This window comes from Theropithecus gelada, chromosome 4 (genome assembly GCF_003255815.1).
Source record: "Theropithecus gelada isolate Dixy chromosome 4, Tgel_1.0, whole genome shotgun sequence".
Taxonomy (NCBI): Eukaryota; Metazoa; Chordata; class Mammalia; order Primates; family Cercopithecidae; genus Theropithecus; species Theropithecus gelada.
This window is the reverse complement of record NC_037671.1, coordinates 37,543,408-37,570,244: the sequence shown is the minus strand read 5'-3', so window position 1 is coordinate 37,570,244 and position 26,837 is coordinate 37,543,408. Positions and strand designations below refer to the sequence as shown.

The 26,837-nt window shown below is 45.8% G+C and overlaps 2 protein-coding genes across 6 annotated transcripts in view; both read right to left on the bottom strand.

Moving 5' to 3' along the window:
• The window catches only part of ZNF76 (zinc finger protein 76), a 37,001-nt gene extending 23,612 nt beyond the window's left edge, over positions 1–13,389 (bottom strand). For 2 of the 3 annotated variants that reach the window (XM_025382603.1, XM_025382605.1), the window contains exon 1: positions 12,458–12,585. The gene's annotated coding sequence lies outside the window, so the exon portion shown is untranslated. Of the gene's footprint in view, positions 1–12,457; positions 12,586–12,913 lie in introns of those variants that run through there. The other variant, XM_025382604.1, reaches the window with a different exon arrangement.
• A 5,022-nt stretch (positions 13,390–18,411) lies between these two features.
• The window catches only part of SCUBE3 (signal peptide, CUB domain and EGF like domain containing 3), a 39,756-nt gene continuing 31,330 nt past the window's right edge, over positions 18,412–26,837 (bottom strand). For all 3 annotated transcript variants that reach the window (XM_025382600.1, XM_025382601.1, XM_025382602.1), the window contains 4 exons: positions 26,426–26,623; positions 25,754–25,906; positions 25,565–25,644; positions 18,412–22,967 (listed from right to left, as the gene is read on the bottom strand). In XM_025382600.1, the coding sequence (XP_025238385.1) occupies positions 22,818–22,967; positions 25,565–25,644; positions 25,754–25,906; positions 26,426–26,623 (581 nt within the window). In that variant the 3' untranslated portion in view covers positions 18,412–22,817. The remainder of the gene's footprint in view (positions 22,968–25,564; positions 25,645–25,753; positions 25,907–26,425; positions 26,624–26,837) is intronic.

Genomic DNA, 26,837 nt, shown 5'->3' with positions numbered 1-26,837 from the left:
TACTTACATCTATCTCCATTTATTTATTTTTGTAGAGATGGGGTCTTACTATGTTACCCAGGCTGGTCTTGAACTCCTGGTCTCAAGTGATCCTCTCACCTCAGCCTCCCGAAGTGCTGAGATTAACAAGTATGAGCCACCTTGCCTGGTGGATATATTTTTAATGTGATATTCTTCAAACTGTTTTTGTTGTTGTTGTTGCTTTAAGACAGGGTCTCGCTCTGTTGTCCAGGCTGGAGTGCAGTAGCACGATCCTAGCCTACTGCAGCCTTGATCTCCTGAGCTCAAACGATCCTTCCACCTCAGCCTCCCGAGTAGGTGGAACTACAGGTGTGTGTCACCATGCCCGGCTAATTTTTTTTTTTTTTTTTAATTTTTAAATTTTTGTAGAGACGAGGTCTTATTATGTTGCCCTGGCTAGTCTCAATCTCCCAGGATCAAGTGATCCTCCCACCTTAGCCTCAACAAAGTGCGGGAATTATAGGCATGGGCCACTGTGCCTGGCTGTATTCTTCAAACTGGGATGTGCCATGTTTCATCTGTCTTGCGGAATAGTGTCACAGTGGGATCCCATGATTCAGTATCCTATGTTGATCTTCAGGGAATCTGCTATATATATTTTATTTATTTATTTATTTATTTATTTATTTATTTATTTATTTATTTTTTTGAGACAGAGTCTCACTCTGTTGCCCAGGCTGGAGTGCAGTGGCGCAATCTCAGCTCACTGCAACCTCCACCTCCAGGGTTCAAGAGATTCTCCTACCTCAGCCTCCCAGGTAGCTGAGACTACAGACAGGAGCCATCACACCCGGGAAATTTTTTGTATTTTTAGTAGAGACAGGGTTTTGCCATATTGGCCAGGCTGATCTCTAACTCCTGACCTCAGGTGATCTGCCTGCCTTGGCCTCCCAAAGTATTGGGATTACAGGCATGAGCCACTGTGTGGCAGAATCTGCTATATTCTTAACTCGAAGCAATGTCCATGAGGCTATGGAGAAACAGGCACAGTCATACACTGCTGGTGGTGGGAGAACATACTGGCACAATCTCTATGAAGGAGAGTTTGACAATATCAACCAAAATTACAAATGTACATGTATATATTGTCTGACTCAGCAATTTCACATCTAGTCTACAGGTAGACGGACGTGTGAAAATGGCACATGTCTAAGGTTATCTATGGCATCCCTGCATGTAATAAAAGCAAAAAATTAGAAACAGCATAAATGTCCATCAATATCAAACTTCCATACTATGTAGACATAAATGAGGAAGCTCCTTACATACTGACATGGCAAGATCTCCCAAATATAATGAATAAAAATGGCTAGGTATAAAACAGTGCCATTTATTTATTATTTTTATTTATTATTTATTTATGAGATGAAGTCTTGCTCTGTCGCCTAGGCGGGAGTGCAATGGCATGATCTAGGCCCACTGCAACCTCTGCCTCCCGGGTTCAACAGTGCTTTTTATATACTGTCACTGCATTAAAAAATCTGTGGGCTGGGCGCGGTAGCTCACACCTGTAATCTCAGCACTTTGGGAGGCTGAAGCAGTCAGATCACCAGGTCAAGAGATCTAGACCATCCTGGCCAACATGGTGAAACCCTGTCTCTACTAAAAATACAAAAAATTAGCTTGGCAAGGTGGCATGCACCTGTAGTTTCAGCTACTCGGGAGGCTGAGGCAGGAGAATCGCTTGAACCCGGGAGGTGGTTGCAGTGGGCCAAGACTGCACCACTGCACTCCAGCCTGGTGACAGGGCGAGACTCCGTCTCAAACAAAGCAAGCAAGCAAGCAAGCACGCAAACAAACAAACAAACAAAATCTGTGGAAGCATAGTCAAGAAATTACTAACCAGGGTTGTCTGTGGAAGGATGACTGAGTGGCGATGATGATGGAAGGGTGACTTCTCAGGGAATATCCTTTATATTCCATGAAAAAAAAAGTGGCTGGGTGCGGTGGCTCACACCTATAATCAGCACTCTGGGAGGCCAAGGCAGGCGGATCACGAGGTCAAGAGTTTGAGACCAGCCTGGTTAACACAGTGAAATCCCATTTCTACTAAAAGTACACAAATTAGCTGGGCATGGTGGTACATGCCTGTAGGCCCAGCTACTTGGGAGGCTTAGGCTGGAGAATCACTTGAACCCAGGAGGCAGAAGTTGCTGTGAGCCGAGATTGCACCACTGCATTCCAGCTTGGGCAAACAGAGCAAGACTTGGTCTCAATAAAAAAAAAAAAAAAAAAAAGCTTTGAGAATGTGTTACCTATGCAACATAAATAAAAAAACTAAAACTAGAAAGTCTAAATGCATGCTTTGTACTCCCTTTGTTGGTCATAGGAATATCTATGATTCTCCATACATAAGGAATGGAGAGTCCAGTGCTGGTATGATGGATTCCATGTTACTGACCTATAGCAAAAGCACATCTGAAAACTGAGCTTCCTGATTCATGGAGGCCATTCTATAATATCATATGGAAAGCTGCTCAGCTGAGCATGAGACAACAGCAAGTCTTTACAGGACCTGAGGACATGGTGGCTTCAATATGTGTGTCCCCAGCCTGGTCACAAGGGTGTGTCTGGATGAAGCGGTAGCCTAAGCAGGGACTACGTTTCTCCTTCACTGCTCCATGTGGCCGCAGGACAGTATTTCCTAGGTTGAGAAGATGATCTCAGAGAAAGAACTCTGGTCTTAGGCATACCTGCCAAATCCCCCACATCGAAGCCTCAGGTCAGTTCTACAATCTCAAAGAGCTCCCAGTTCCTTGGTTCTTATCTTAACTGTATGGGTCTCATGCTTTATCAACTATCCAAAAGTAGCAGGAACTCCCAACAAATGAAGTGGTGAAGTGAGATAGTACCAGGCTAACAAGTTATATCTGGCCTTCTTAGGGATGAACTATTCACTAGAGGGCCAGCTCTAGGGGAGTGTCAAAGAGGCACTAGAAAAGAGGTGCTCTGGCTTCCAGTAATGACAGTATAATGAGCCTGAGACCCTGAATGACCTGTCCAACATCACAAATCCTTCTGATTCTGAACTGGAAGTGAGGAGCCTGAGTACGCCTCATACTTTTTTTTTTTTTTTTTCTGAGACGGAGTCTCGCTCTGTCACCCAGGCTGGAGTGCAATGGCACAGTTTCGGCTCACCGCAACCTCTGCCTCCCAGGTTCAAGCGATTCTCCTGTCTCAGCCTCCTGAGTAGCTGGGACTACAGGCGCCCGCCACCACGCCCGGCTAATTTTTGTATTTTTAGTAGAAATGGGGTTTCACCATGTTTGCCAGGCTGGTCTCGAACTCCTGACCTCAGGTGAACCGCCTGCCTCGGCCTCCCAAAGTGCTGGGATTACAGACATGAGCTACCACACCCGGGTGACTTCATACTTTTGCCAGCAAAAGAGACAACTGCATAGGATTTGTGAGACCATCACATTTCTATATCTTGACTGACAGCTGCCAGGGTAAAAGGCGTTTGAAGTTTGTTGGCAGCTTTGGGAAACAGCACCCAAAACAGGTTAGGGCCATCTGTTAAAGAAAATGGCTTCAGCTGCACTTGGATTTGTATCTCAGGGTTTTTTTCTTTTCTTTTTTTTGAGATGGGGTCTTGTTCTATAGCCCAGGTTGGAGAGCAGTGGTGCGATCTTGGCTCATTGCAACCTCCACCTCCTGGGTCCTGGTTCAGGCAATTCTCCCGCACGCCACCATGCCCAGCTAATTTTTGCATTTTTAGTAGAGATGGGGTTTCACCATGTTGGCCAGGCTAGTCTTGAATTCCTGACTTCGTGATCCGCCCACCTCAGCCTCTCAAAGTGCTGGGTTTACAGGCGTGAGCCACTACGCCCAGCCAGGTTTGTTTTTTTTTTTTTCTTCACTCTCCAGGACAAAATTTCCCATTCCATTATGTAGTAGATGCTGACTACGTCTCCTCTAAACTAGTTTTGTGGGTGACTAATTTTATCGATTAGGATGAGCTATATCTTATACTCTCGTTTATCTGGTCAAAGAGACTCTCTTCACGATATAATCGTAGACATCTAAATGACACAAGAATAAACACAGCCGCAGGGACAGTTTCCAGATGCAGTTAAAGGGATACACTGCCACAGAGTGTGTTTTCCTTAACACTTGACTCTTTTAGGAGAAAATAACATTCTTACTCTCTCTTATAGTGATTATAATTTAAGTTCCTGGAGAGCATACCTTTCAGCCTAATTAGCACCTAACAAAGAATGTGCCCACAGATACCAAATGATTAATACTATTAGGTTACATAGCTAACTGAGCTCTTTAGTTCAAATTTGAATCCTGATTCAGTTCTGCTTACTGTAAATTATCTAACTTGAACTCCTGAGACCAGATTTGAAACTCTTCATCTCCCACAGAACTTCACACTTCTTCTAAGAGAAGCTCCTGGCAAAGAAGTACATGTTGAACGAAAGAATGGAGGAGGGAAGGAAGTGAAGTCCCCATCACTCAACCCTTCCCAACCACTCCCAACTCTTCCCTAGCCCAGCTAAGTGGAAGACTTTTCCCTCATCTGGAATACCATCTTGCCTCATCTCTAACGTGCATGTTCACTGCTTCCATGGAGACCCAGGTCAGGAACAAGTTTTCCCTGGCTAATGTCACACTTCAGCCCCATGTGCTGTCTGCACTTGGCAGTGAAGCCACACCGGGGGGTTGTCTGAGGTGCTCCCCGAGGGCTCAGATTCATCTTCTCCATCATCATATCTCATGTGATATAGCACCCAGCACATGGCAGGTACTCACTGGGTATTACTTTAGCAAATGAAGGAAGAAATCTTATTGCCAATACCACTACCTGGTGTAGAACTTAGCAGTTTCAAAAATGCTCTTAGATACACATATATTATCATGTTTATTCTAAGCACTTAATTCATCAACTCCCACCATAGGAGGGGCTGAGAAGACAGCTCATTTCTAGTCTAAAGTGGTCATTTTGGCTGGGTGTAGTGACTCATGCCTGTAATCCCAGCACCTTGGGAGTCCGAGGCAGGTGGATAGCTTGAGCCCAGGAGTTCAAGGCCAGCCTGGGCAGCATGGTAAAACCCTGTCTCTACCAAAAATACAAAAATAAGGCAGGTGTGGTGGTGCCCACCTCTGTAGTCCCAGCTACTCAGGAGGCTGACATGGGAGGACTGATTGAGCGGGAGAGGCTGCTGCTGCAGTGAGCCTCCATGATTGCGCCACTGCACTCCAGCCTGGGTGACAGAACAAGACCCTGTCAAAGAAACAGATAAAAAAACAAAATAAAATAAAGCAGTCATTTTGCAGATGAAGAGACAGAGGCCTGCGTTGCCAGAGGAGTCCCACAGGATCACATAGCTACCAGTGTTCTTCCCACACTCCGCTATCTCTTGCCAGGTACACTCCTGAGAGTAGACATTTCCTAGGCTCCGACAGACTTGAATATCTAGCTGCTTACTCAACATCTCGACTCTGATATCCAAAAAACACTTCAAACTTGACATGTTCAAGAGTAAATTCCTTATCTCCTCCTTCTAACAACCTGCCCTCCTTCCAGGCTCCCCAATTTCAGTAGATTGGAATTCTACCATTTTGTTACTCAGGCCAAAAATGTGGGAGCCGGGCAGGTCACGAGGTCAGGAGTTTGAGACCAGCCTGGCCAATATGGTGAAACCCCATCTCTACCAAAAATACAAAAATTAGCCGGGCGTGCTGGCGTGCACCTGTAGTCCCAGTTACTTAGGAGGCTGAGGCAGATGAATCGCTTGAACCCAGGAGGCGGAGGTTGCAGTGAGCCGAGATCGTGCCACTGCACTCCAGCATGGGCGACAGAGTGAGACTGTCTTGAAGAAAAAAAAAAAATTGTAGCCATCCTCAACTGCTATTTCTTTTACATATCACATCCAGTCTATCAGCAAATCCTGTTGGCTCCTTTCCAAATATATCCAGAAGACAACCACTTCTCACTTTTCCATTGCTTCACCTTGGGTTCAAGCCACCAACTTCTCTTGCTTAGACTATTGTAGTAGCCTCCTAACCAGTTTCTCTCCTTCCATTTTTACCACATTATAGCTTATTCTCAACACAGCAGTCAGAATGACCTTTTCAATATGGCAGGCCATGTTATTTATCTGCCTAGAATTCTCTAATGGCTACCATCTCACTCACAACTCACAGTAAAAGCCAGTGGCCTGTGTGATCTGCCCCCAATTCACCCTCACCGCAACATCTGCCGTTTCTTCTCTCACTAATATACTGCAGCCGTATTGGCTGGCTTACTCACGTTTCTTGAATATATAGGGCACATTCCTGCCTCAGGGCCTTTGTGTTTGCTGTTTTTCCTGACTGGAATAAACTTCCCCTAGATGTATGCTTGACTTACCCTCTAACTTCCTTCAGGTCTTTGCTCAAATGTTACCTTTTTAGTGGGACTCCCTTCAACTACCTTATTTAAAATTTTAACACCCAGAATCCTGGCACTTTCTTCTTCTTCTTCTTTTTTGAGACAGAGTCTTGCTCTGTAGCCCACGCTGGAGTGCAGTGGCGTGATCTCGGCTCACTGCAAACTCTGCCTCTTGGGTTGAAGTGATTCTCATGCCTCAGCCTCCCAAGTAGCTGGGATTACAGGTGCCCGCCACCACGCCTGGCTAATTTTTGTATTTTTAGTAGAGCCAGGGTTTTGCCATGTTGGCCAGGCTGGTCTCAAACTCCTGGCCTCATGTTATCTACCCACCCCGGCCTCCCAAAGTGCTGGGATTACAGGTGTGAGTCACTGCGCATGGCCTACTCTTGGCACTTTCTATCTTCCTTCTCTGCTTAATTTTCTCAATATATATTTTGCTTATTTATTGTCTGTCTCTACCCTGTCCATTCCTCAAACGGTGAGCTCACTGCTCTATTCCCAGTACCTAGAAAAGTACCTGGCACACAGCAGATATTCACCAAATATTTGTGGGATGAATCAATCAGTGAATGAATGAATATATATACCTTTAGGATCTCCCAGTAACCTGAAAGCTTTAGGCAAGAAGGGGAAGACCCTAGTCGAGCTCTGGTCTCCCTCCAGCCTGGGATCCCTCTTTCCTCCTTACTGCCTCACCTGCTTCTCAGGTCCAGTCCAGCCCTATTCCACCAGAAACCACACCTAAGCTGAGAAGAAGGGCAACAGGTGCTTGATGCCAGGATGTTACAATTCCCAGGCCACCAGGTACAGAATTCTGCAGGGTGCTAATTTTTAAATTTAGCATCCTGATATCTTACAAACAGAAGAGGTCAGAGAAAGGTTAGGACTAAATATACTACTTAACCTAGATAACAGTACTGATTCAGAAACAGCAGCTTATTTGCTCTGAGGTGTTTTCCAAGGAACAGTGCTAAATTTGCACTTGTTCACCTAGCTGCCCCTTCCTTTAATCTTTTTATAATGGATTTCCAACATACATAAAAACAGAAGGAATGGTATAATGAACCTCTTGAACCCATTACCCAACTTCAAAAATTACTAACATTTTGCCTCCTTGGTTTCCCATTTCTTAATCGTCTCTGCAACCCACACTAAATATTTCAAACTAGCTGTTTTCTAGAGAACAGATTTATATAAGACAGCCCCTGATGCTGTTACCACTGTATTCGAGCAACCACGTCAAACAATCTATCTTACCAGAAATAGAGCAGGGGAAAAAAAAAAAAGCACTTATACCCATTCCCCTACCTGAGCAATGACTAAAAAAGGAAGTGTCTAGCCGGGCGCGGTGGCTCACGCCTATAATCCCGAGGCCGAGGTGGGCGATCACAAGGTCAGGAGATCGAGACCATCCTTGCTAACACGGTGAAACCCCGTCTCTACTAAACACACAAAAAGAAATTAGCCGGGCGTGGCGGCGTGCGCCTGTAGTCCCAGCTACTCGGGAGGCTGAGACAGGAGAATGGCGTGAAACTGGGAGGCAGAGCTTGCAGTGAGCCGAGATCGGGCCACTGCACTCCAGCCTGGGCGACAGAGCGAGACTCCGTCTCAAAAAAAAAAAGGAAGTGTCTAAATTCCAGACTGTTTATATCAAGGGACATGCCCATTATCATGTTTGGAGAACTTTGGGGAGGGGTATTGTTGTGTCCACAAAATGAATGTAGACATGAACCGCTTTCACTTGTGTACATCTGATGCAGAATTTCTGAGTGAGTTTATTTAATCCAGCAAGTATTTACTGACTACCTGCTAAATATGAGGGATGAGATGAAGATAAAAGATAAAGAAAACCGGCCAGGCGCGGTGGCTCTTGCCTGTAATCCCAGCACTTTGGGAGGCTGAGGTGAGTGGATCACCTGAGGTCAGGAGTTTGAGACCAGACTGGCCAACATGGTGAAACCCTGTCTCTACTAAAAATACAAAAATTAGCTGGGCAGGGTTGCAGGCGCCTGTAATACCAGCTCCTTGGGAGGCTGAGGTGGGAGAATCACTTGAACTCAGGAGGAGGAGGTTATAGTGAGCCGAGATTGCACCACTGCACTCCAGCCTGGGTGACAGACTCCATCTCAAAAAAAAAAAAAAAAAAAAAAAAAGAAAACCTAGTCTCTGTTCTCACGGAGCTCACAGGGTGGGGGTGAGAAAGGTACACAAATAACTCAAATACAAGGCAGAATAAGTTCTGTGCCCTAAGTAAATAAATCTAAGGCAAGAACTCCTTTTTAAAATCCACCCACAGCAGTTGTAGAACCCAGGGTATACCCTTTCCTCAACTCTAGTTTTAGTTTCTGTTGTATTTATTGCTGTACAGCCAATAAGTACACTATAAGAGACTTGGGAATTTGGTGACCCATAGAATAGACTTTTGGATGTGGATCTTTGATGTCACATTTTGCTACTGACTCTCCAGACTTCAGTGGGTGGGGATTATCAAGTTTTCCCAGGGCTTGGAAAACAATGGGGCTAATTCAGTGCCTGCAGAAGCTGACACTCAAAGCATTCTACCCTGAGGGTATACACAGCAAGGATATAGGACAGTGGGAGGGTGTCCAGGAGACACAGCTAGATTGATTCTGAAGGATTTCCAAGGGCTCTCTCCCTGCCCTCTAAAAAACCGAGATCCTTTGGTGATCTATTATTAGAAGTCATCAGAAGTTCCCAGAGAAGAGTGTAGTTCTCTGGATAAACCGAAGAGACTGATGAAGTTTGGTGGGACAGTGCAGCATATGAAGGAAGCAGAGCTGAAAGCAGCAGGGGCATATGCATGGCCCTGGAGTTAGATGCACAAGAGAGTGGAGGAAGAAAGGAGCAGAGCTGAGATGGAAGGGAGATTTATATTGTAATCGGTTATCAAGATTGGTGAGGTGAGGATGGCTGAGGGGACAAATAAGAGGAAGGCAGGAAGGGGAAGGCCCTGTGGAAGGGTGAAAGACAATCCAGGTTTGAAAAGGTGATCACTGAGGGAGGAACCTGAGAGGCAGGATCTCGCAGGATACTGGGCAGGGGTATGAGAGGAGAGGCCTTAGAATGGGAGGGTGTGCAAGTTATACAGGATTGGTTCATGCTGGGATGGAAGGGGCTGATTCCATTGAAGCTAGTCACATCAAGAGGTCACTAAATGAAGTACAAATTATATGAAAGTTTCAGGTCACAGAATGTGGCTGAGGATGGCAGAAGGTGGGTTGGTGGAAGTAGAACACTGAGACTAAAAATAGGATGAAAGACTACTGGACTAGAGGGGTTTAGAGCATACAGACACGTGGATTCCTGGGGCTAAGGGACTTAACAAGATGAAAGGATTTAGGGTAAAGTGCCAATGAGGTGGGAGACACTGTACGGTGAGTGAGCTCATGGGGTAAGGGCTGGGAGCATCAAAGATTCATAGAACAAGAGATATTTGGGCAAAGGATGAAGAGAGAAGTTGACTGGGTTCAAGATACTCCAAAATAGGGCAACTTGAGAAAATGGCAGTAGGAAGGTCACTCTCTCTTTCTCCAAGGCTCTTCTCCCCTGAAGCAGATCACAAAACCTAGGAAGGATTTTTCTGACTTTCCCCTGAAGCAGGTCATAATACCCTCACAGAGAGGTGCCCTCCCTGCACTCAGAGGAAAGGAGTATCCTTATCTGTGAAGACACAGGGACACAGAGAGGAGTCTGAACAAACAGGCCTTGCTAAGTTTCTCCCAGTTTACTACTATTTGATATTACCCTTTTTGCATTTTTTTCCCACAACTATCCACTCTTCATCAAATCTAGTATAAAAATACACAAGTTTAATCATTTCTTTGGGTCTTCATTTCCTTATGAAGGCTCCTGTCACATAAAACTTACATTAAATAAATGTGTATAATCTTCTCATTAAATCTTTCTTTTGTTATAGGGGCCTAAGCCATGAACCTAAAAAGATACTTTCCCTCCCCTACAAGGTGCAGGGGTTTCAGGGGATATGAGATCAAAAGTTATGAACAGCAGGATGAGAAACTCACCAACTTATGTGGCAAAGGGTAACAGAAACCTTGAGGGTCAGGGCCAGTATCGGTGGCTCATGCCTATAATCTCAACTACTTGAGAGGCTAAGGTGGGAGGATCCCTTGAGGCTAGGAGCTCAAGACCAGAAACCTTGGGGATCAAGGAATGAGCTGATGTTGGATTTAGGAATTACTAGAAAATAAGGAACAAGGAGCTGAGGTTGAGTACGTTTGGGGGAAAGACAGGCAATGGAGTAGGGTTTGGTTTTGTTCTTTTTTTTTTTTAACTGTGGGTTCAAATCTTAGCTCTGCTACTTAGCTGTGTGAGTTTCTGGTTCATTTCTCTAAAACCAACCAACCAACCAAACAAAAATATGGGAAAATGGAAGATATAATAATAATAAACTCTTGGGGCTGTTGAGAGGTAAATTTAACTTATATATCCAGAGCTTGGCACACAGTAGGTATTCAGCAAGCCAATCGTTATTGAGGCAAAAATCAGGGTAAAGAACCACAGAAGTGAGGCTACAGCAGAGATGAGAAGATAGGGATTCCAAGATGTCAGTAGTAGCAGTATAATGCAAGGTATGGGCCACATGTTCAGTCTGTTGAATCCCTAGCATTCAGGACAGAGTAAGATCCATAGGAGCGTCTCATTTCTAACAACAGCTCATGCTGAGTTCCCATGTGCCAGGCATGGTGCCTGGTGCTTTACATGTGTTATGTCAGGCACCACTATTTTCCTCCCTTAGCAGAGGTGGGGACTGAAGTTAAGACAGGCTAAATAATATACCCCAAGTCCCACAGCTGGAGGGCCAGAATCAGACTGGAACCTAGGTTTGTTATGAACTCAATGCCCCCAAATGAAGCACTCTGCTATGCTGCTTTGCAAACATGTTAACTAATGGGGCCTGATCAAGGGAAATGGGTATGCACTATTAAGAGTGAAGAGGGTGATCTGGGAATGAGGGAGTAAGGTTCATGATGCAAGCAGATCCTGGGGTGAGGTTACAAGAGGAAACTTCCAGGGTGGGGTACAAAAATGATTGCAAAAAATTATTATCTTGACTGAGAATTGCAGAATTTCACAATTTCACAGATGGAAGGAAACTCAAAGATCATCTAACCCAACCTCATCACAGTCATTTTGAGAAACTAAGGTCCAGACTGAGGAGGGGACTTCTCCCAGGTTTCTAAAGCACAGCAGTGACAGAGTTGGGACCACACACTGGATTGACTGGACTCTGGATTGATCCAGAATTCTCTGATGACTCCAATTATTACTACTTCATATTAATCTCTATATCCTCCTCAGCACCAGAAAGGTGCTGGACGCTTGTAAGTCATGTGCTGATTGACACTGAAGGGCTGGGAGGGCAGAGAGAGATGCCAGTGGGGGTGATTTTAGGATAAAGGCAGACGTGGAATGAGGGTCATAGGGCTACAGGGCAAGGATACTGAGGGCTGTGTAGAAGATGAGTGGGTGGAAAACTATTGGAGTAGGGCTTAGGAGTTGCCAGCAGTTTTGAAGGGAGTCACCGAGTTTGTGGGGAACACAGGGTAGAATTGGAGGGTTACCGGGCCAGGACGGTCACCCAGGTTTGGGGGTCACTAAGGAGGAGTGTGGGGATCTTAGGATCATGTGAGTTATCGGATTAAAACCGAGGGAGTCAGTGGTTGGTGGGTCTCTGAGAAGTGCTGGCGAAATTCCTGGGTTAGCAGCCAATGAATAATAACCAACGGTTACCTGGTGAGGTCTTGGGGTCAGTGGGTGGGGTGTGGGGTCACAGGGGTGGAGGCGGGCGCCGTCACGGGGTGGGGTTTGGGAGTCATGGGGGAGGAGCCGCAGGGCGGAAAAGAGGGGCAGGGACCCTGGGTGGGGAAGGGGGCCCGGCCGCGGTCCAGCGGCCAGGCCGCCCTGCTAGGGCCGGAGGGAGGTGGGCACGCCGGGCTCGGGACCTTCCCGGGGCCCTGCGCCCGCCCGGCCTCCCGCCCTGGGCATGGTGGACCCATTCTTCCCGCAGCCACCAACCTGACAGCCGCCGAGGGCGACTCCGCCGACAGACCGCCATGCACCGGGCCCCGCCACCAGCGCCGGCCCCACAACCCTCCTGCGCCATAGCCCGCCCGCCCGCGCGCAGCTTGCCTCGCGCGATATCCAGGTTCCAGGGCCGCCGCACTTTCCTCTCCTCTTGGCGCGCCTCTACCGGGCCCCGGAACCCGTATAGAAAATACCGGGCACGCTCCACCCCGCCCCCCGCTTCGCCGCGGCAGCCATCCAACTTATCCTCGTTCCGGGGCTCCTGGAGCCCAGGCCGCCGAGATCTGAACCGACCTCCTCGGAGCCCCGCCCCTTACCCAGGCCGGGGTGACGCATGGCCGGAGAGGCTGAGCGCCCAGGGAAGGCGTGCTGACGTCACGACGCCCGGGTCAGGGCCCGGGCGCAGCTCGGAGCCGGGTCGTCGCTATAGCAATCGGGAATCGCTACCTGTCCCTTCCAAGGATTCGGTCCACCTGAAGCGTGAGGAGGTGGCGGAGGCCGCAAGGGCTCTGCGCTGTCACTTCCGCGACCTGCGGGCGAGAAGGTGCGCTTCGGGAGTAGCGCAGGAGGACTGGAGGCGCAGGTTGTGAGGGACGCAGGCCGGGGCTTCCGTCTCTGTCCTCCGAGCTCAGAGCCCCCAGGCTTCTTCCCGGCCGCGCGCTCAGCAGTCACTGTCTTACGGTCCCGAAGCGCTTTAAGGTGCGCAGTCCGCAGGCCTTGCCAACTGATCTTCGAGCCACCCCTTGAAGGAAGCAGTTGCAGGTATTAAGAGCTCCTTATTGAAAAGGACGATATAGAGGGGCGGTGAGGGACTCGCCTTCTCAGGGAGGGCGCCCTGGCGGTCCTCTCAGGTTCTCTCTCATTCCCCCGTCAGCCCCACCGTCAGGCTCGAAACCGGCTACTCCCTTTTGTAGGCTTGCTTTGGGGTGAACATAAAAACCAAGCCCCTTTACTATTTCCCTGCTAGGAGGGGCTGCGATTGGGAAATTTTCAGAAACCTGAGGGAAAATTAAAAGGGAGCGAGCTTTCAGTAAAAAATCAAATTAAAAGGAGGGGAGTTAGAGAAGGAACTGGTAAAGATTGCCTTTTAGGAGAGGAACTGGGTGCCTGGAGGAATGAGGTGAGAAACTTTCCCCTCTCTATCCTTTCAGAACTTCAACTGGTTTCTTTTGTGTCTTCCCCGCCCCGAAAACAATTTAACTTAATAAGAATAATTTTTAAAGGACGTAAACTAGACACAGTTACAAAGTACAGGGTTTGGGGCTTGTGGTAGCTAAAGATGTCTTTGGGGACACGGGCGTCCTTTTCCTCTCCTGCCTGAAGAGCTTAACTAGAAAGCCCCACTTTCAGTCTTAGACATCCCTTCTTCCTGATCTGATTTGTTCTGGCTGGGACCAGAGTTAAGTTTAGGTAGGCCAGTGAGTGGCAACTGATGGTTAGAATTCCTGTGATTAGAATTAATCCCTTCTATATCTCCCAGTGTGGAAATAAACTGCCTGGCCACTATGCTGCCCTCTTTCCATTCCTTTTTGGTGGAAGTTTGACAAGTTATTTACCATAGAAAATAACTTACAGGCCGGGCGCGGTGGCTCACGCTTGTAATCTCAGCACTTTGGGAGGCTGAGGCGGGCGGATCACGAGGTCAGGAGCTCGAGACCAGCCTGGCCAACATAGCGAAACCCTCTCTACTAAAAATACAAAAAATACAAAAAATGGGCTGGGCGTGGTGGCGGGAGCCTGTAATCCCAGCTACTTGGGAGGCTGAGGCAGGAGAATTGCTTGAACCTGGGAGGCCGAGGTTGCAGTGAGCCGAGATCGCACCATTGCACTCCAGCACGGGCAACAGTGTGAGACTCCGTCTCAAAAAAAAAAAAAAAGAAAAAGAAAAAGAAAATACCTTATAGATACAGAGAGAGGATTAAGTAGCTCCTCTAATATGAATTGAGGGTTAGAAATACAGCAGGGAATAGAACTCAGGCTGTACCTGAGTTTGTCCCTTTGGAACCACCCTTTTTCCATAGCAATATATATATTGTGGATCCCGAGGTCAGGAGTTCGAGACCAGCCTGGCCAAGATGGTGAAACCCCGTCTCTACTAAAAATACAAAAATTAGCCGGGCATAGTGGTGTGTGCCTGTAGTCCTAGCTACTCGGGAGGCTGAGGCTGAGGAGAATCACTTGAACCCGGGAGGCGGAGGTTGCAGTGTGAGCTGAGATCGTACTCTAGCCTGGGTGACAGAGCAAGACTCTGTCTCAATAAAAAAAAAGTATCCGGTGGATTCCAAGTACCGTAAAAATCTAATGCCTACCATCATCCACTTAAAAATATATGAACAAGTGCTTCAACAGAAATTTCATATGGTTCTCTTTCTCCTTAAACTTCTAATTCCATTCACTTCCTGTAATTATTAGTATATAATTTACTAAACTTTTTTTTTTACTAAATATTACTAAATATTTACTAAATTTTCCTAAATATTTTTAACATTTTTATGACTTGTGAAACCTAAAAAGTACAATTTTTATTGAAATTGCATCTTTTAATGAGAAATATGGTGTTTCTCCCCAATTAGTTCAGGTATTCATGGATTAATATTACCTAATGGTAGAAGGAGATAAGGTGCAACATCAATCCTTTACCTGTTTTTTATTTTTATAGATATGAGCATTGAGAAACCTTGTTTCCACTGGGAAAGGAAGAGATTTGTTACAATGATATTCTTTGAGTCTTTGAACTTCTAAATTATATGCCAGCAATCACAGAGTGATCTATTAATATTATCAAATACTATCAAATAGAGTCTTTTAATTTTGTTAAAAGCAAAGGATTAGAAACCATTGAACTTCCAAAAGGATTTAGAGTCTCAGTTTCAGTTTTATTAAACATGATTATTAATTATCTGTGACGTTTACACTCAGAGACAGTTTGTTAATCAGATATTGATTTCCATACTTCTTTGCCAACACAATATTTTTTGATAAAATTCTTTAATTATTACATGTTTTCAAGATCTTTTTGTTAAACTGAAATGCAGATTCAGCTCATTCACTGTATGGAAAACAACTGCCATTTGTGGAATTGGCATAGCCAGTTTTCATTTCAAACCAATCAGCCAAATCAGACCTACTTTCTGTTAGAAAAATGTCTGACTTTATTCTTCCGTTCAGATAAATATGTTAACATTCATTTTGAGGAATATTATAACAATTATTAGGGAATAAATGATTATAGCTTATAAAATGGACCACTAATAAACCAGTCAAGATTAAAATTATTTAGACCTGCTATTAACATAGTAAATGGTAAAAATGAGATAGTACTGTTTGTCATATAATTAGGAATAATGCTGTATAATGTATAGTTAAATCCATCAGTTTTGAGAAGTCATATAGGAGGCATATATTCCCTTGGTAAATGTGTGTACCTGCTGTCATCAAACTCTTGTTGTTCAGCTTTTGGGAACAATTAAATGAGAATCATGTCTAAAAATCAGAAATAACTAATAATCTTGTTACACAAATTTTTTTCTTCTGTATTTTTTAGAAAGGAAAGCTATATTTGCTAAGAAATAATGAATTGAGCAGCTAGCAATTTCATTTTTTACTAGGAGGTAGAAAATAATAAACATTTTATAAGATAAAATAGGAAAACTGATTACAATGGGAATATTTTGATATGAAGTGGAAAATAATTGCTCCCTCCCAGCTCCCCAGTTTTTTACACCCTGGACCATGCATCAAAATTCAGTGTAGGGGAGAGATACTACCTCTTTTGTAAAGTAGGACAAGGACTATGGTGAAAGTGGGGGCAGTGGTAGAATGGAGAATGTGCATGAATATGTCAGCTGGCTCCCAAACGGATTGGTTTTAGATGTTTTTTTTTTTTTTTTGAGACAGAGTCTCGCTTTGTCACCCAGGCTGGAGTGCAGTGGCCCGATCTCAGCTCACTGTAACCTTCGCCTCCCAGGTTTAAGCGATTTTCCTGCCTCAGCCTCTTGAGTAGCTGAGTAGCCACCACACCCAGCTAATTTTTGTATTTTTAGTAGAGATGGGGTTTCACCATGTTGGTCATTCTGGTCTCAAACTCCTGACCTCGTGATCTGCCTGCCTCGGCCTCCCAAAGTGCGAGGATTACAGGCATGAGCCACCGTGCCTGGCCTTTTTTTTTTTTTGAGATGAAGTTTCGCTCCTGTTGCCCAGGCTGGAGTACAGTGGCACGACCTCGCCTTACTGCCACCTCTGCCTTCTGGGTTCAAGCGATTCTCATGCCTCAGCCTGCCAAGTAGCTGGGATTACAGGTGCCTGCCACCACACCCAGCTTTTTTTTTTTTTTTTCCTGAGATGGAGTCTTGCTCTGTTACTCAGGCTAGAGTGCAGTGGCCCAATTCAGCTCACTGCAACCTCCCCTTCCTAGGTTCAAGTGATTCTCCTGCCTCAGCCTCCTGGGTAGCTGTGATTACAGGTGTGCACCACCACACCCGGTTAATTTTTGTATTTTTAGTAAAGACGGGGTTTCACTATGTTGGCCAGGCTGGTCTCGAACTCTTACCTCAGGTGATCCGCCCACCACAGCCTCCCAAAGTGCTGGGATTACAGGTGTGAGCCAGTGCACCTGGCCTGGTTTTAGAAAATATTTTATAGGGAAGATGAAGATCTGGAAATTTATTCCTTTAAAACTCTCCTCAGACTGATTTGAGGCTATTGCCTGGGTATTCCTTGCAGTCTTCACATACCCTAGGAAAATCTTCATGTACCCCACTTGGAACACTTCTTAATATAGGAATATCAAAACTCCAGTGTCCCTGACTATACATTATTTTGAGACGCCAAAGCAAATGTCCTAGGAAGTAAGGAGGAAGACTTGTTGTTCTTGGAATAGAAGTGACTTATGAGAGAAGTCAAAGAGAATGGCTCCAAGTTCGTATAGTGTGAAGGTCATGGATACAGTCCTTGGCTTTGCAGTTCTAGAAGTGTGATTTTGGGTCAGTCCACACAAAGGTGTTCATGTTTTGTCACATTAAATCAAACTCATAGGAAGTTAATGTACATAATAGAATGCTAGTGCATTCTTTTATACTTATAGCCAGCAAGTGAACTGGATTATTGCCCCTGTTGGGGAAATCTTATCTGGGAAGATCAGTTATAATCAGAAAGTTACATGAGGAGTGTGGATCTTGAGCATGGCTATTGTAATGAGCTGATGAGCAAGTGCTCACTACCTGGCATATAATAGGAGCTCAGTAATTACGGAATGAAGGTACTTCATCTATATCTTCATTATAGATGCTAAAGGGTAAGTTTAAGATTCTGATAGGCCACCCCAACATGTTTTTTGATCAGGTAGATTTTTCCTTGTTCCTCAAGTTATACTCTTAAATGGCTATATCATGTAGATATTAAATCCAATAAAATTTCATGTCAGGGAATTATATAATTGCGACAGCTAAGTTTTATTTATCATCTCTGAGCCTAGAAATTGGGACTGTTCATTGATAAAAGAGATTGGAGATTGCTTTCTTGTGCCCTGTAGGAGTAGTGATGGTGGTAGTGACCAAATGATCTGTATGTCACAATACTATTGGGTGGCTAAGAGTGTACTGCATACAAAGAATGACACTGGGTGACCCTCAGTGCTGGCGCTTTCCTAGAGGTGGACATCTTGACTAGGGAGGTGCTGAACCACCTGTGGGCTGGCCAGCTGTTGTGGACTGTACTGTGGTGAGGTGGAACAATAAATTTCCCCCACTCCTTAGATCCCCCTCAGGAGATAATACTTGATACTGCTTTTAAGGATAGACAAAAGACAAGCCTTTTCAAATTTTAAAATCATTAGGGATGAGTTGCCAAAAATTTTGGGTTTTATCTGGAAGCTAGAAGACATTGTCTCCTCAAGGCTTTTTCTGGCTCTAGGATAAGCTATTGAGATAGAGGAAAAGATGCCGGGCTGAGGAGTTTCATTTAGTATTTTAATAATAATAAAAAAGACATACAAAATCCAAACATTTCTTTTTACAATTCAGATACATATTTTTCCCCAAGTGCAAAATACTCTATGAACTGCATCATTTGCTGTTTATTGTTGATTGTGTAGGAGATGCTTACTAAATTGGCAGCAGTGGAAGGCAGATATAAATACAATATTTTGAGATTTCTTCTGCATTTAACAAAAAGCCTCCCACATGGTGATGATTATTCTGAAACTTGAGTTCAGCTCACACAGGAGAATAAAGTTTTCAGTTTGTTCAAACTGCTACAGCCTGTGGTGTCTAAAAAAGCTGATGACCACTGGGGGTTCTGTTCCTTCTAATCATATATTTCCTTGTACAAATAATGGCACAAGGATAGGGTGTGCTACTTTTGAGACGGGTCAAATGTAAAAATATCCTTGTGTTGTTTGCTCCCACTTTTCTCTTACTGTGCTTAAGAAAGAAACCTGGAGAGTTAACATGTTCTGCTTATGGTCAGTTATACTTTGTCTTGGTACTCCTTGTTCGTGGCTGTAATATTGAGGTTAAACAGCAAATACAAAAGTTTGAATGCTCTATAACGTTTTCTGACATTTTGAGATATGACCTCATAATCCATTCCAGAGTCACCTCAAACATGTATATAGAGAACATTTCTCATATATAAAAAGTTTCTCTAGGGCCAAAGACCAGGACTGTGTTACTGAACTTTCAGCAACGAATCTGAGTCTCTACCACCTCAAACTGACCAAATCTTGGGGGCTGTTAAAGCAGTCACAGCTCAGTGCCAGCCTTTGGGGATTTCTAGGCCTGGGGCAGGCAGCTCACAACCAGGATCTGGTCAGTTTTCTTCTGACTCCAAGAGTTGTCTCAGGTTGCAGGAATAGGCATGGCCTGATAATATAGAAAGAAGGAGGCAGAGAAGTAAAGAGGAACTGCCGTGTTGCTGAATCCTAAGTGCCTTTCTGGTATGCATCACTTGGTGCGTGAAGCCCTCCCATTTCCAGGCTCAGAGCAGGTGAGGTTTTGGAGGTTTTGTATTAAGATGAATGGAGGCCCCACAGTACTGTAGCCCCACACCCTACCCTGCAGAAAGGCCTCTGGGTTGCTTCATGAAGGGTTCCTATTTATACCATCTTTCCATTTCCCTCCAATGGTAAAAACCTCTCTTCTGTCTGACCTGTAAAGACCTAGAACGTCCCTGAGCATTGACTCCTCATTCAATCCACTTAACCCCTAGTTTGATGTCCCACGGCCAGCCTCCTCCATGGGTTCAGCAGCAGCTTTGCCTGGGTTCTGAACCCTCCAACTTGGAGGACCTAAATTAAACTTGGTGGACAATAGCAGGTTTTTACCTGCTCACCAAGATCTGCCTTGACATCAATTAAGAAGCCCAGTGGTCTATGCCTTCCACACTGTGGAACTCATTTGCAGGTCTCATAAACCATGGAATAAATGGTTGGAGGATGTGTATTTGTACATATGTATGTATGGTGTCACAGCAAAGGAAGGGAGAAAGGAGAAGCCAGACCCTGAAGGCATATGTTGAGAAGCATGGTCACTGTTTGGCTTTCCAAGAGATGCAAAACGGCTGGCAGAGAGGAATCAGAAAGTTATCCTAGGCTGGGCGCGGTGGTTCATGCCTGTAATCCCAGCACTTTGGGAGGCCAAGGTGGGTGGATCACCTGAGGTCAGGAGTTCAAGACCAGCCTGGCAACATGGTGAAACCCCGTATCTACTAAAAATACAAAGATTATCTGGGCGTGGTGGTGCACACCTGTAATCCTAGCTACTGGGGAGGCCGAGGCAGAATTGCTTCAGTCCGGGAGGCGGAGGTTGCAGTAGGCCGAGAGAGCACCATTGCACTCCAGCCTGGGCGAGAGAGTGAGACTCCATCTCGAAAAAAAAAAAAAAAAGAAAAAAAAAAGAAAGGTATCCTAGCTTCTGGTGGAGAATTAGGATAGTCAGAGTTGATTAAAGAAGTTTTCATGGTGCTTCCTGGGAAGTACAGAGACACTCCTACTAAATGACCATTTCCCGTGTTTGGAAGCAGCCATTTTGCATCTTTACAGTGGCCCTCCTTGACCCAGAAAGACAAAGGTAGCCAGACACTTTACCCACAACGGCCATGATGTTGGCTAATGGTTGTCAGGGAATCTAGCTGTGTCATTGGCTACCTACTGCTATGGCCATTTTGGCTGATGAATGCTACCGATGGGAGGGTAGGGGGTCAGACTCCTTTATTTAGTGTTGAGTCTCCTGGGGGAGCAGTAGCCTAGGACAGTCACCTAGAAATGAATCTGAGCTGTTCTGTGAGTTACCAGGGGAGTTAAAAAAATAAAAAAATTTTAAAAAGTAATGAACCTGAGGAGTCAGTTGGTAGCCTTTGATTGATTGGGACTACAGCTTTGGGGGAGCTAGGGTGAGAAAACGGAAAATAATTTTATAGGCAGCAGTTGGATTAAGGGCAGAATGTGTGCAGGCTTTGGGCTTGGACATGGACTTGATTCTTCTTCCATTTGATTCTTTCTTCATTTTGAAAAACAGTAGTTGAGGAAGCTAAGCTTGAAGTCAACTTTAAGAGGGAAGTGACCAGAGCCAGGCAAATAATCTGATGCCTTCTGTCTTATTCTTGGCTCCCACAGCTTTGTCTCTGGCCTCAGGACCCTGAGTCAGCCCATCCCCAGGTGGTATGTCCTGGTCCTCTTCCATGTGTACACCAGGGGATAACAGAATGAAGACAGGGAAAAGATGGAGGTTTTCCCTACTTGGGGTAGAGAATCACTGACCAGTTCCATTGGCCTCTACAATCATGAGGTCCACGCTGACTCCATGGAGAGGCATAGGGATAGCAGGATTGGTTTAGCAAACATAGGTCTCTCTCCTTCCTGCTCCATCAAATCCCCAGAATTACCTTCCTACACATTAGATGCCTCTGCACAATTACCCTGGATTACCACAGCCAAGGGCTCTAGGTGGCCAGTTGGTGGCACAGAGACAGATCAGGTGCTCCAGCACTCAAAGTTCATGAGATTCAAAACCGATTTTCTTCCACTCCAAACATACACTCTTTTCTCTTGGGCAGCTATAAATAGGGTTTTGCTAGTAGAGGAAAAAGAAACAAAAACAAAAAACAAACCCAGAAAACAAAAACCCCTCCGTCTAGACAACATAGAAAGACTCAAAATGATTGCACTTATTAGGTGTGGACAGGGTGGGCAGGAGGCTCGCCAAGTGCACACACATTCCTTTTGCTGCCCACAGCCTGAGGCCAGAGGTAGGTGGCTCCAGGCTGGCTGCAGAGTGGGGTCCTCTTTGGTGAAGCCCACAAGCCAGCTGGGGCTACAAGGGAAAAACAACTGTAGGGCAAGGCCTAGGCTGGCTTCAGGTCAATAGCCATGTTTCTTTAAGGACAACATGTAGCAAGAGGAGTAGGGCTCCCCCAGGGAGCATCACATGGGGCCGAGGAGGTGGCTGGGCCAGGGAAGACAAGTAAGAAAAGGGATTGGTGTTTGAAGTTGACTTCCAATTGTTCTGTGTCTAGTCCTTTAGATGATACATTTTTTTCTTTCCGTTTTCTTTTTTTTTTTTTTTTTTGGCAATGCTTTAAAACCTGGTTTCTGTCCTGCAGAGCTACAGTCCTTCTCTCAGGGAGCTACAGCGGGGCATTTAACATGACAATGCCTGCTGCTTTTCCTCATTTAGCCGGTGTCCACTAACTCAGTGTTGTGGGCCATTTGTAAACCCTTATGGAGTAGACCCCAGGCAGACATGTGGGGAAAGAAAGAGAGGATCTGTATAGACAAGAAAGCTGGCCATGTGGGAAGTACAGAGCTCAAACCATGTGCCCCAGAGGACTGGTGCTGGCACTAAGCCTGTATATCAAAGGCTTCTTTGGCAGGACCCTGGGCTGTTAGAATCACCCTAGGGAGCAGAGCCAGGGGACATTTTGGCTCCTGACTAGCAAGGCACAACCCTATAATGGCAGAAGCCCTTCTTTCCCCTCCCCGTTCCCCACCAGACCCACTTCCTTCATGGGCCTTTTAGCACCCTTCCAAGCTTATGGGGTCAGGAATGTGAGCTGGTAAAATGGGCAGTGGAAGGGGCTGTACTGTTTCTTTACTTCTCAGGGGGACTAGAGCCAGTACTGAATGGCTTTTCTAGGGACCATGTTAGAAAAGGGAAACAGTAGAGAGGCAGGCAGAGAGAGACAAAGAAAGGAAACTAGAAGGACATAAAGGGAGAGTGCCTGGTCTGTGTAGTGATACTTTTTTTTCCCTCCAAAAAGAGAGGAGAGAGTTCCTTGTCTGAGAGTAGGGGGCTGCCGGCTCTGAGGGCTAAGGAGTCTGGGGGCTTAAAAAATTGGGTCTCTGAGCCTAGGATTACTATTTGTAGGGCCTCAGGAAGCTGGAAACTTTGGAGCGGAGCAGCTTGATGAAGGATTTTGGCAGCATCTCCTTGTGTTTCTCTGTGTACTTGAAGTAGTTCTGGGGGTGGGCTAGCACCTCAAAGAAGGCCTTGATGAGCTTCTTGTCCTGCAAAGGATGGCAGGGATCAATGTCAGCCTCAGCGTTGGGGGTGGGAAAGAGGAACACCATGACTCACCAGCCCTTCTTGATGTCTACTAGGCATCCTACACTGAATATATCCAGAGGGCAACTCTGGATTCCCATTCCCAACATCTGCCCCTATTCTGGAATTCCACAACTGAGTCAGTGGCAGCTCCATCCTTCTGTTGCTTAGGCCCCAATCCTTGGAGCCATCCTTGAATCCTCTTTCTTGCTTACAAGTATAGCAAATCCTAGTCACTCTACCTTCAAAATATGTCTGGGTCTGACCACTTCTTATCATCTTCCCAAGCCACCATCATCTCTGACTTGGAGTACTGTAGTAGCCTCCTAACTGGTCTCCATGTTTCTGTCTTTGTCCCTCCACAGACTCTTCTCCCCACAGCAGCCAAAGTGACTTTTTGTGTTTTTAATTAGTTCATCTTTTTCCTGTTTGAAAGTCTTCTCGGTTTCTTTTATCACTCAGAGTAAAGCTGAGTCCCTTGCATGGTCCATAGGCTGAATGTGATCTGTGTCTTGCTTTCCACCTCCACTCTTGCTCCCTCTGTTGAGCCACACTAACCTTCTTGAGATTTCTGAACACACTAAATTGCTCCCATGCTCCTTAGCTTGGAATGCTCCTCCCTCATCTAATGGGGAGCCCTTTTACCTCATTTGGGTCTCTTCTCCTTAGAAACCTTTCCTGACCACCCTGTCTGCAACAGCAGCATGGTATGTGGAGAGCCTACTAGGTGCCAGGCACTGTGCATTAAAACTCAGATCTTCTGGCTCCTAGGCTGGTGCTCCTTCCACGGCATCAGTGGATTTTTCAAATAAGAAGTAGGGGTTTCAGCCTCTTACCCCACTTTAATCAGAACAGCTGTACTGCTTTATGTGTTGCAATTCCACAGTACATTTGATTTGAATGAAATAAGGGTTCAGATGCTTTAAAAATGTTTGAAAAGTATTGTTTAAAGTATATTCTTTGAAGTCTGCAAGTTCTAGGCGATTTTTGTTGTCAAGGCTTTTATTTTGATGATAATATAAAAAATTTTGCTACTACTTTTTTGCAATGATAATTTATGAAGGATAATTCTATGACTGTGACTATAGTTTCTTTTCTTTTCTTTTTTCTTTTTTTTTTTTTAGACTGAGTCTAACTCTTGCTGCCCAGGCTGGAGTGCAATGGCATGATATCAGCTCACTGCAACCTCTGCCTCCCTGGTCTAAGCGATTCTTCTGCCTCAGGGTCCCGAGTAGCTGGGATTACAGGTGCCCGCCACCACGCCCAGCTAATTTTTTGTATTTTTAGTAGAGATGGGGTTTCACTACGTTGGCCAGGCTGGTCTGGAACTCCTGACCTCAGGCGATCTACCCGCCTGGGATTACAGGCGTGATCCACCGCGCCCAGCCAGACTATAGTTTCTTTGAGACAGAGTCTTGCTCTGTCACCCAGGCTGCAGTGCAGTGGGGCGATCTCGGCTCACTGCAAGCTCCACCTTCCAGGTTCAAGCAATTCTCCTGCCTCAGCCTCCCGTGTAACTGGGACTACAGGCATCGCCACGGCACCCGGCTAATTTTCTGTATTTTTAGTAGAGATGGGGTTTCACCGTGTTAGCCAGGATGGTCTCAATCTCCTGACCTCGTGATCCACCCACCTCGGACTCCCAAAGTGCTGGGATTACAGGCATGAGCCACCGGGCCTGGCCAGACTATATTTTCTTAAGGAAGATTTTCTCAAATTGGGATTCACTGACCCAGGGCATCTAGTTCATTCTTCAATGTTGGAAGTATTTATTTTCCTTGTCAAGTCTGTACATAAATTGATTCTGAGAAAGCTGTGCTAGATCTGCTGCTTTTTTTGTTTTTGTTTTTTTGAGACAGAGTCTCACTCTTGTCACCCATGCCCGAGTGCGATGGCGCCATCTTGGCTCACTGCAACCTCTGCCTCCTGGGTTCAAGCAATTCTGCCTCAGCCTTCTGAGTAGCTGGGATTACAGGCGCCTGCCACTGTACCCGGCTAATTTTGTATTTTTAGTAGAGACGAGGTTTCATCATGTTGTCCAGGCTGGTCTCAAACTCCTGACCTCATATGATCCACCCGCCTTGGCCTCCCAAAGTGCTGGGATTACAGGCGTGAGCCACAGTGCCCAGCCGATCTGCTGCTGCTTAATGGGGCCTGGGGAGGGCATAAGGGAAGGAAGGGACTTATGCAAAAGTATCTTTCTATACTTCATTTTCCCTATGTCTCTTGGAAGAGGTAGGTACATTTCTTCTCCTCACTTTCCCTTTTTCTTCCAAGTTTTCCCCAAGGTGTAATATAGTGTGGGTGACGCTGCAGTCGGATGGGTTTGGGCTCAAATCCCAGCTTTACCATGGGGCAGGTTCTTTAACTCTCTATGCCCCAGTTTTCTCATCTGTAATGAGAAATGGAGAAATGGAGGCAATGGAGAAAGCACCTACCTCATAGAGTATTGTGTCTATCAAATGAGAATATTCATGTAAGCACTTAGCATATTGCCTGCACATTGTTTTGTTACATGCTCATTAAATGTTAGCTATCATTATTGTTAATATTCACTCACCTTTAAAATCTCCTGGTGGTTTTCAGAGGCATAGAGCCGGCCATCTCGCACAATGTCTTCTACCAGCTGCTCATAATCTTCTGCAAAGTCAACCAAGGGGAGGGGCTCAGGGGCGGGAGCTCTTCCTGCTCTCCTGGTTCCCTCTCAAAACTGATGTACCTCCCCTTCTCACCCACCTCCTTGGCTCACCATCATAGGTAACATAGGGGATCTGGAAGCCACGGGCGCTGTTGGCCTCGCTTGTCTTGAAGTTGATCCAGAGCTTCCTGGAACGGGCAGTGAAGGCAATGGGGCGCTCGTAGGTCTGGCAGGTCTCATAAGTGGTAATGGAGGATGGGGATGCTGGGAAGGCAAGCAGCATGTCAGTAGAGCAGCAGGGCAGGCTACCCAAGCCCTCCTAGAACGTGGGCTGTAGAGCTGGTGGTGGGGGTATGGGGCAAGAGAGAGAATCATTCTGACAAAGGCTCCCCCTTCACATACACACACCCTACCCCACACCCTCTCCCATTGCCCACTGGGCTCATTCCACAATTCCTCCTTGATACCTGGGCGCTCACATAGTGTAATAAATTTGACATTTAAATGAATAGAATGACAAAAATGCTAGGATAGTAAAGTGACACATGTAACACCATTGGAGTTCTAGCTCCACTGCTAGCTTTCTTAACTCTGTTCTCTACCAAACATGTATCATTGCTGTTTTCCTTTGTTAGCTTCTCTATTCCCAAAGGCCTCTCACTGTTTCACCCTCATAGATCCGTGACTTCACTGCCCCACTTCTTCCTGTATCAGTCTCTCTGTCTCTCCGCCTTAACCAGATTTGGACTGCCCTTCCCTGGCCCAGCTCTGCAAGCCACCCACAGTTCTTTCTCATGACGAGGACGTCCCCACACTCATCCTCAGATGGCAGGAAGATCTCGGGTACCACGATAAGGATCTTGCGCTTGGGTGGGGGGTTGATGTTCCAGATGCACTCCACACCGGCTGGGTAGTTGCCCGGGTAGTTGGGGGACTCAATATAGCCAGTGAACTCACCCAGCTCCCCACCACACTGACGATCTGCAGCCAAGCCCCAGTGGATAAAATAAGAAAGAGAAGGGAAGTCAGTGGGGAAGTGCACTGGGGGAACTGAAGAGTTCTGAAGGAGAGGTCAGACATTTATGAGAAGACTGCATCCTAGTTCATCATTATTTTCCAAGCTCTGGGTCCATCTTCCTTCCTGCCCTTTTAGTACCTTCTCTTGTCACTTCACCTGTCTCTGCTTCCTCATTAC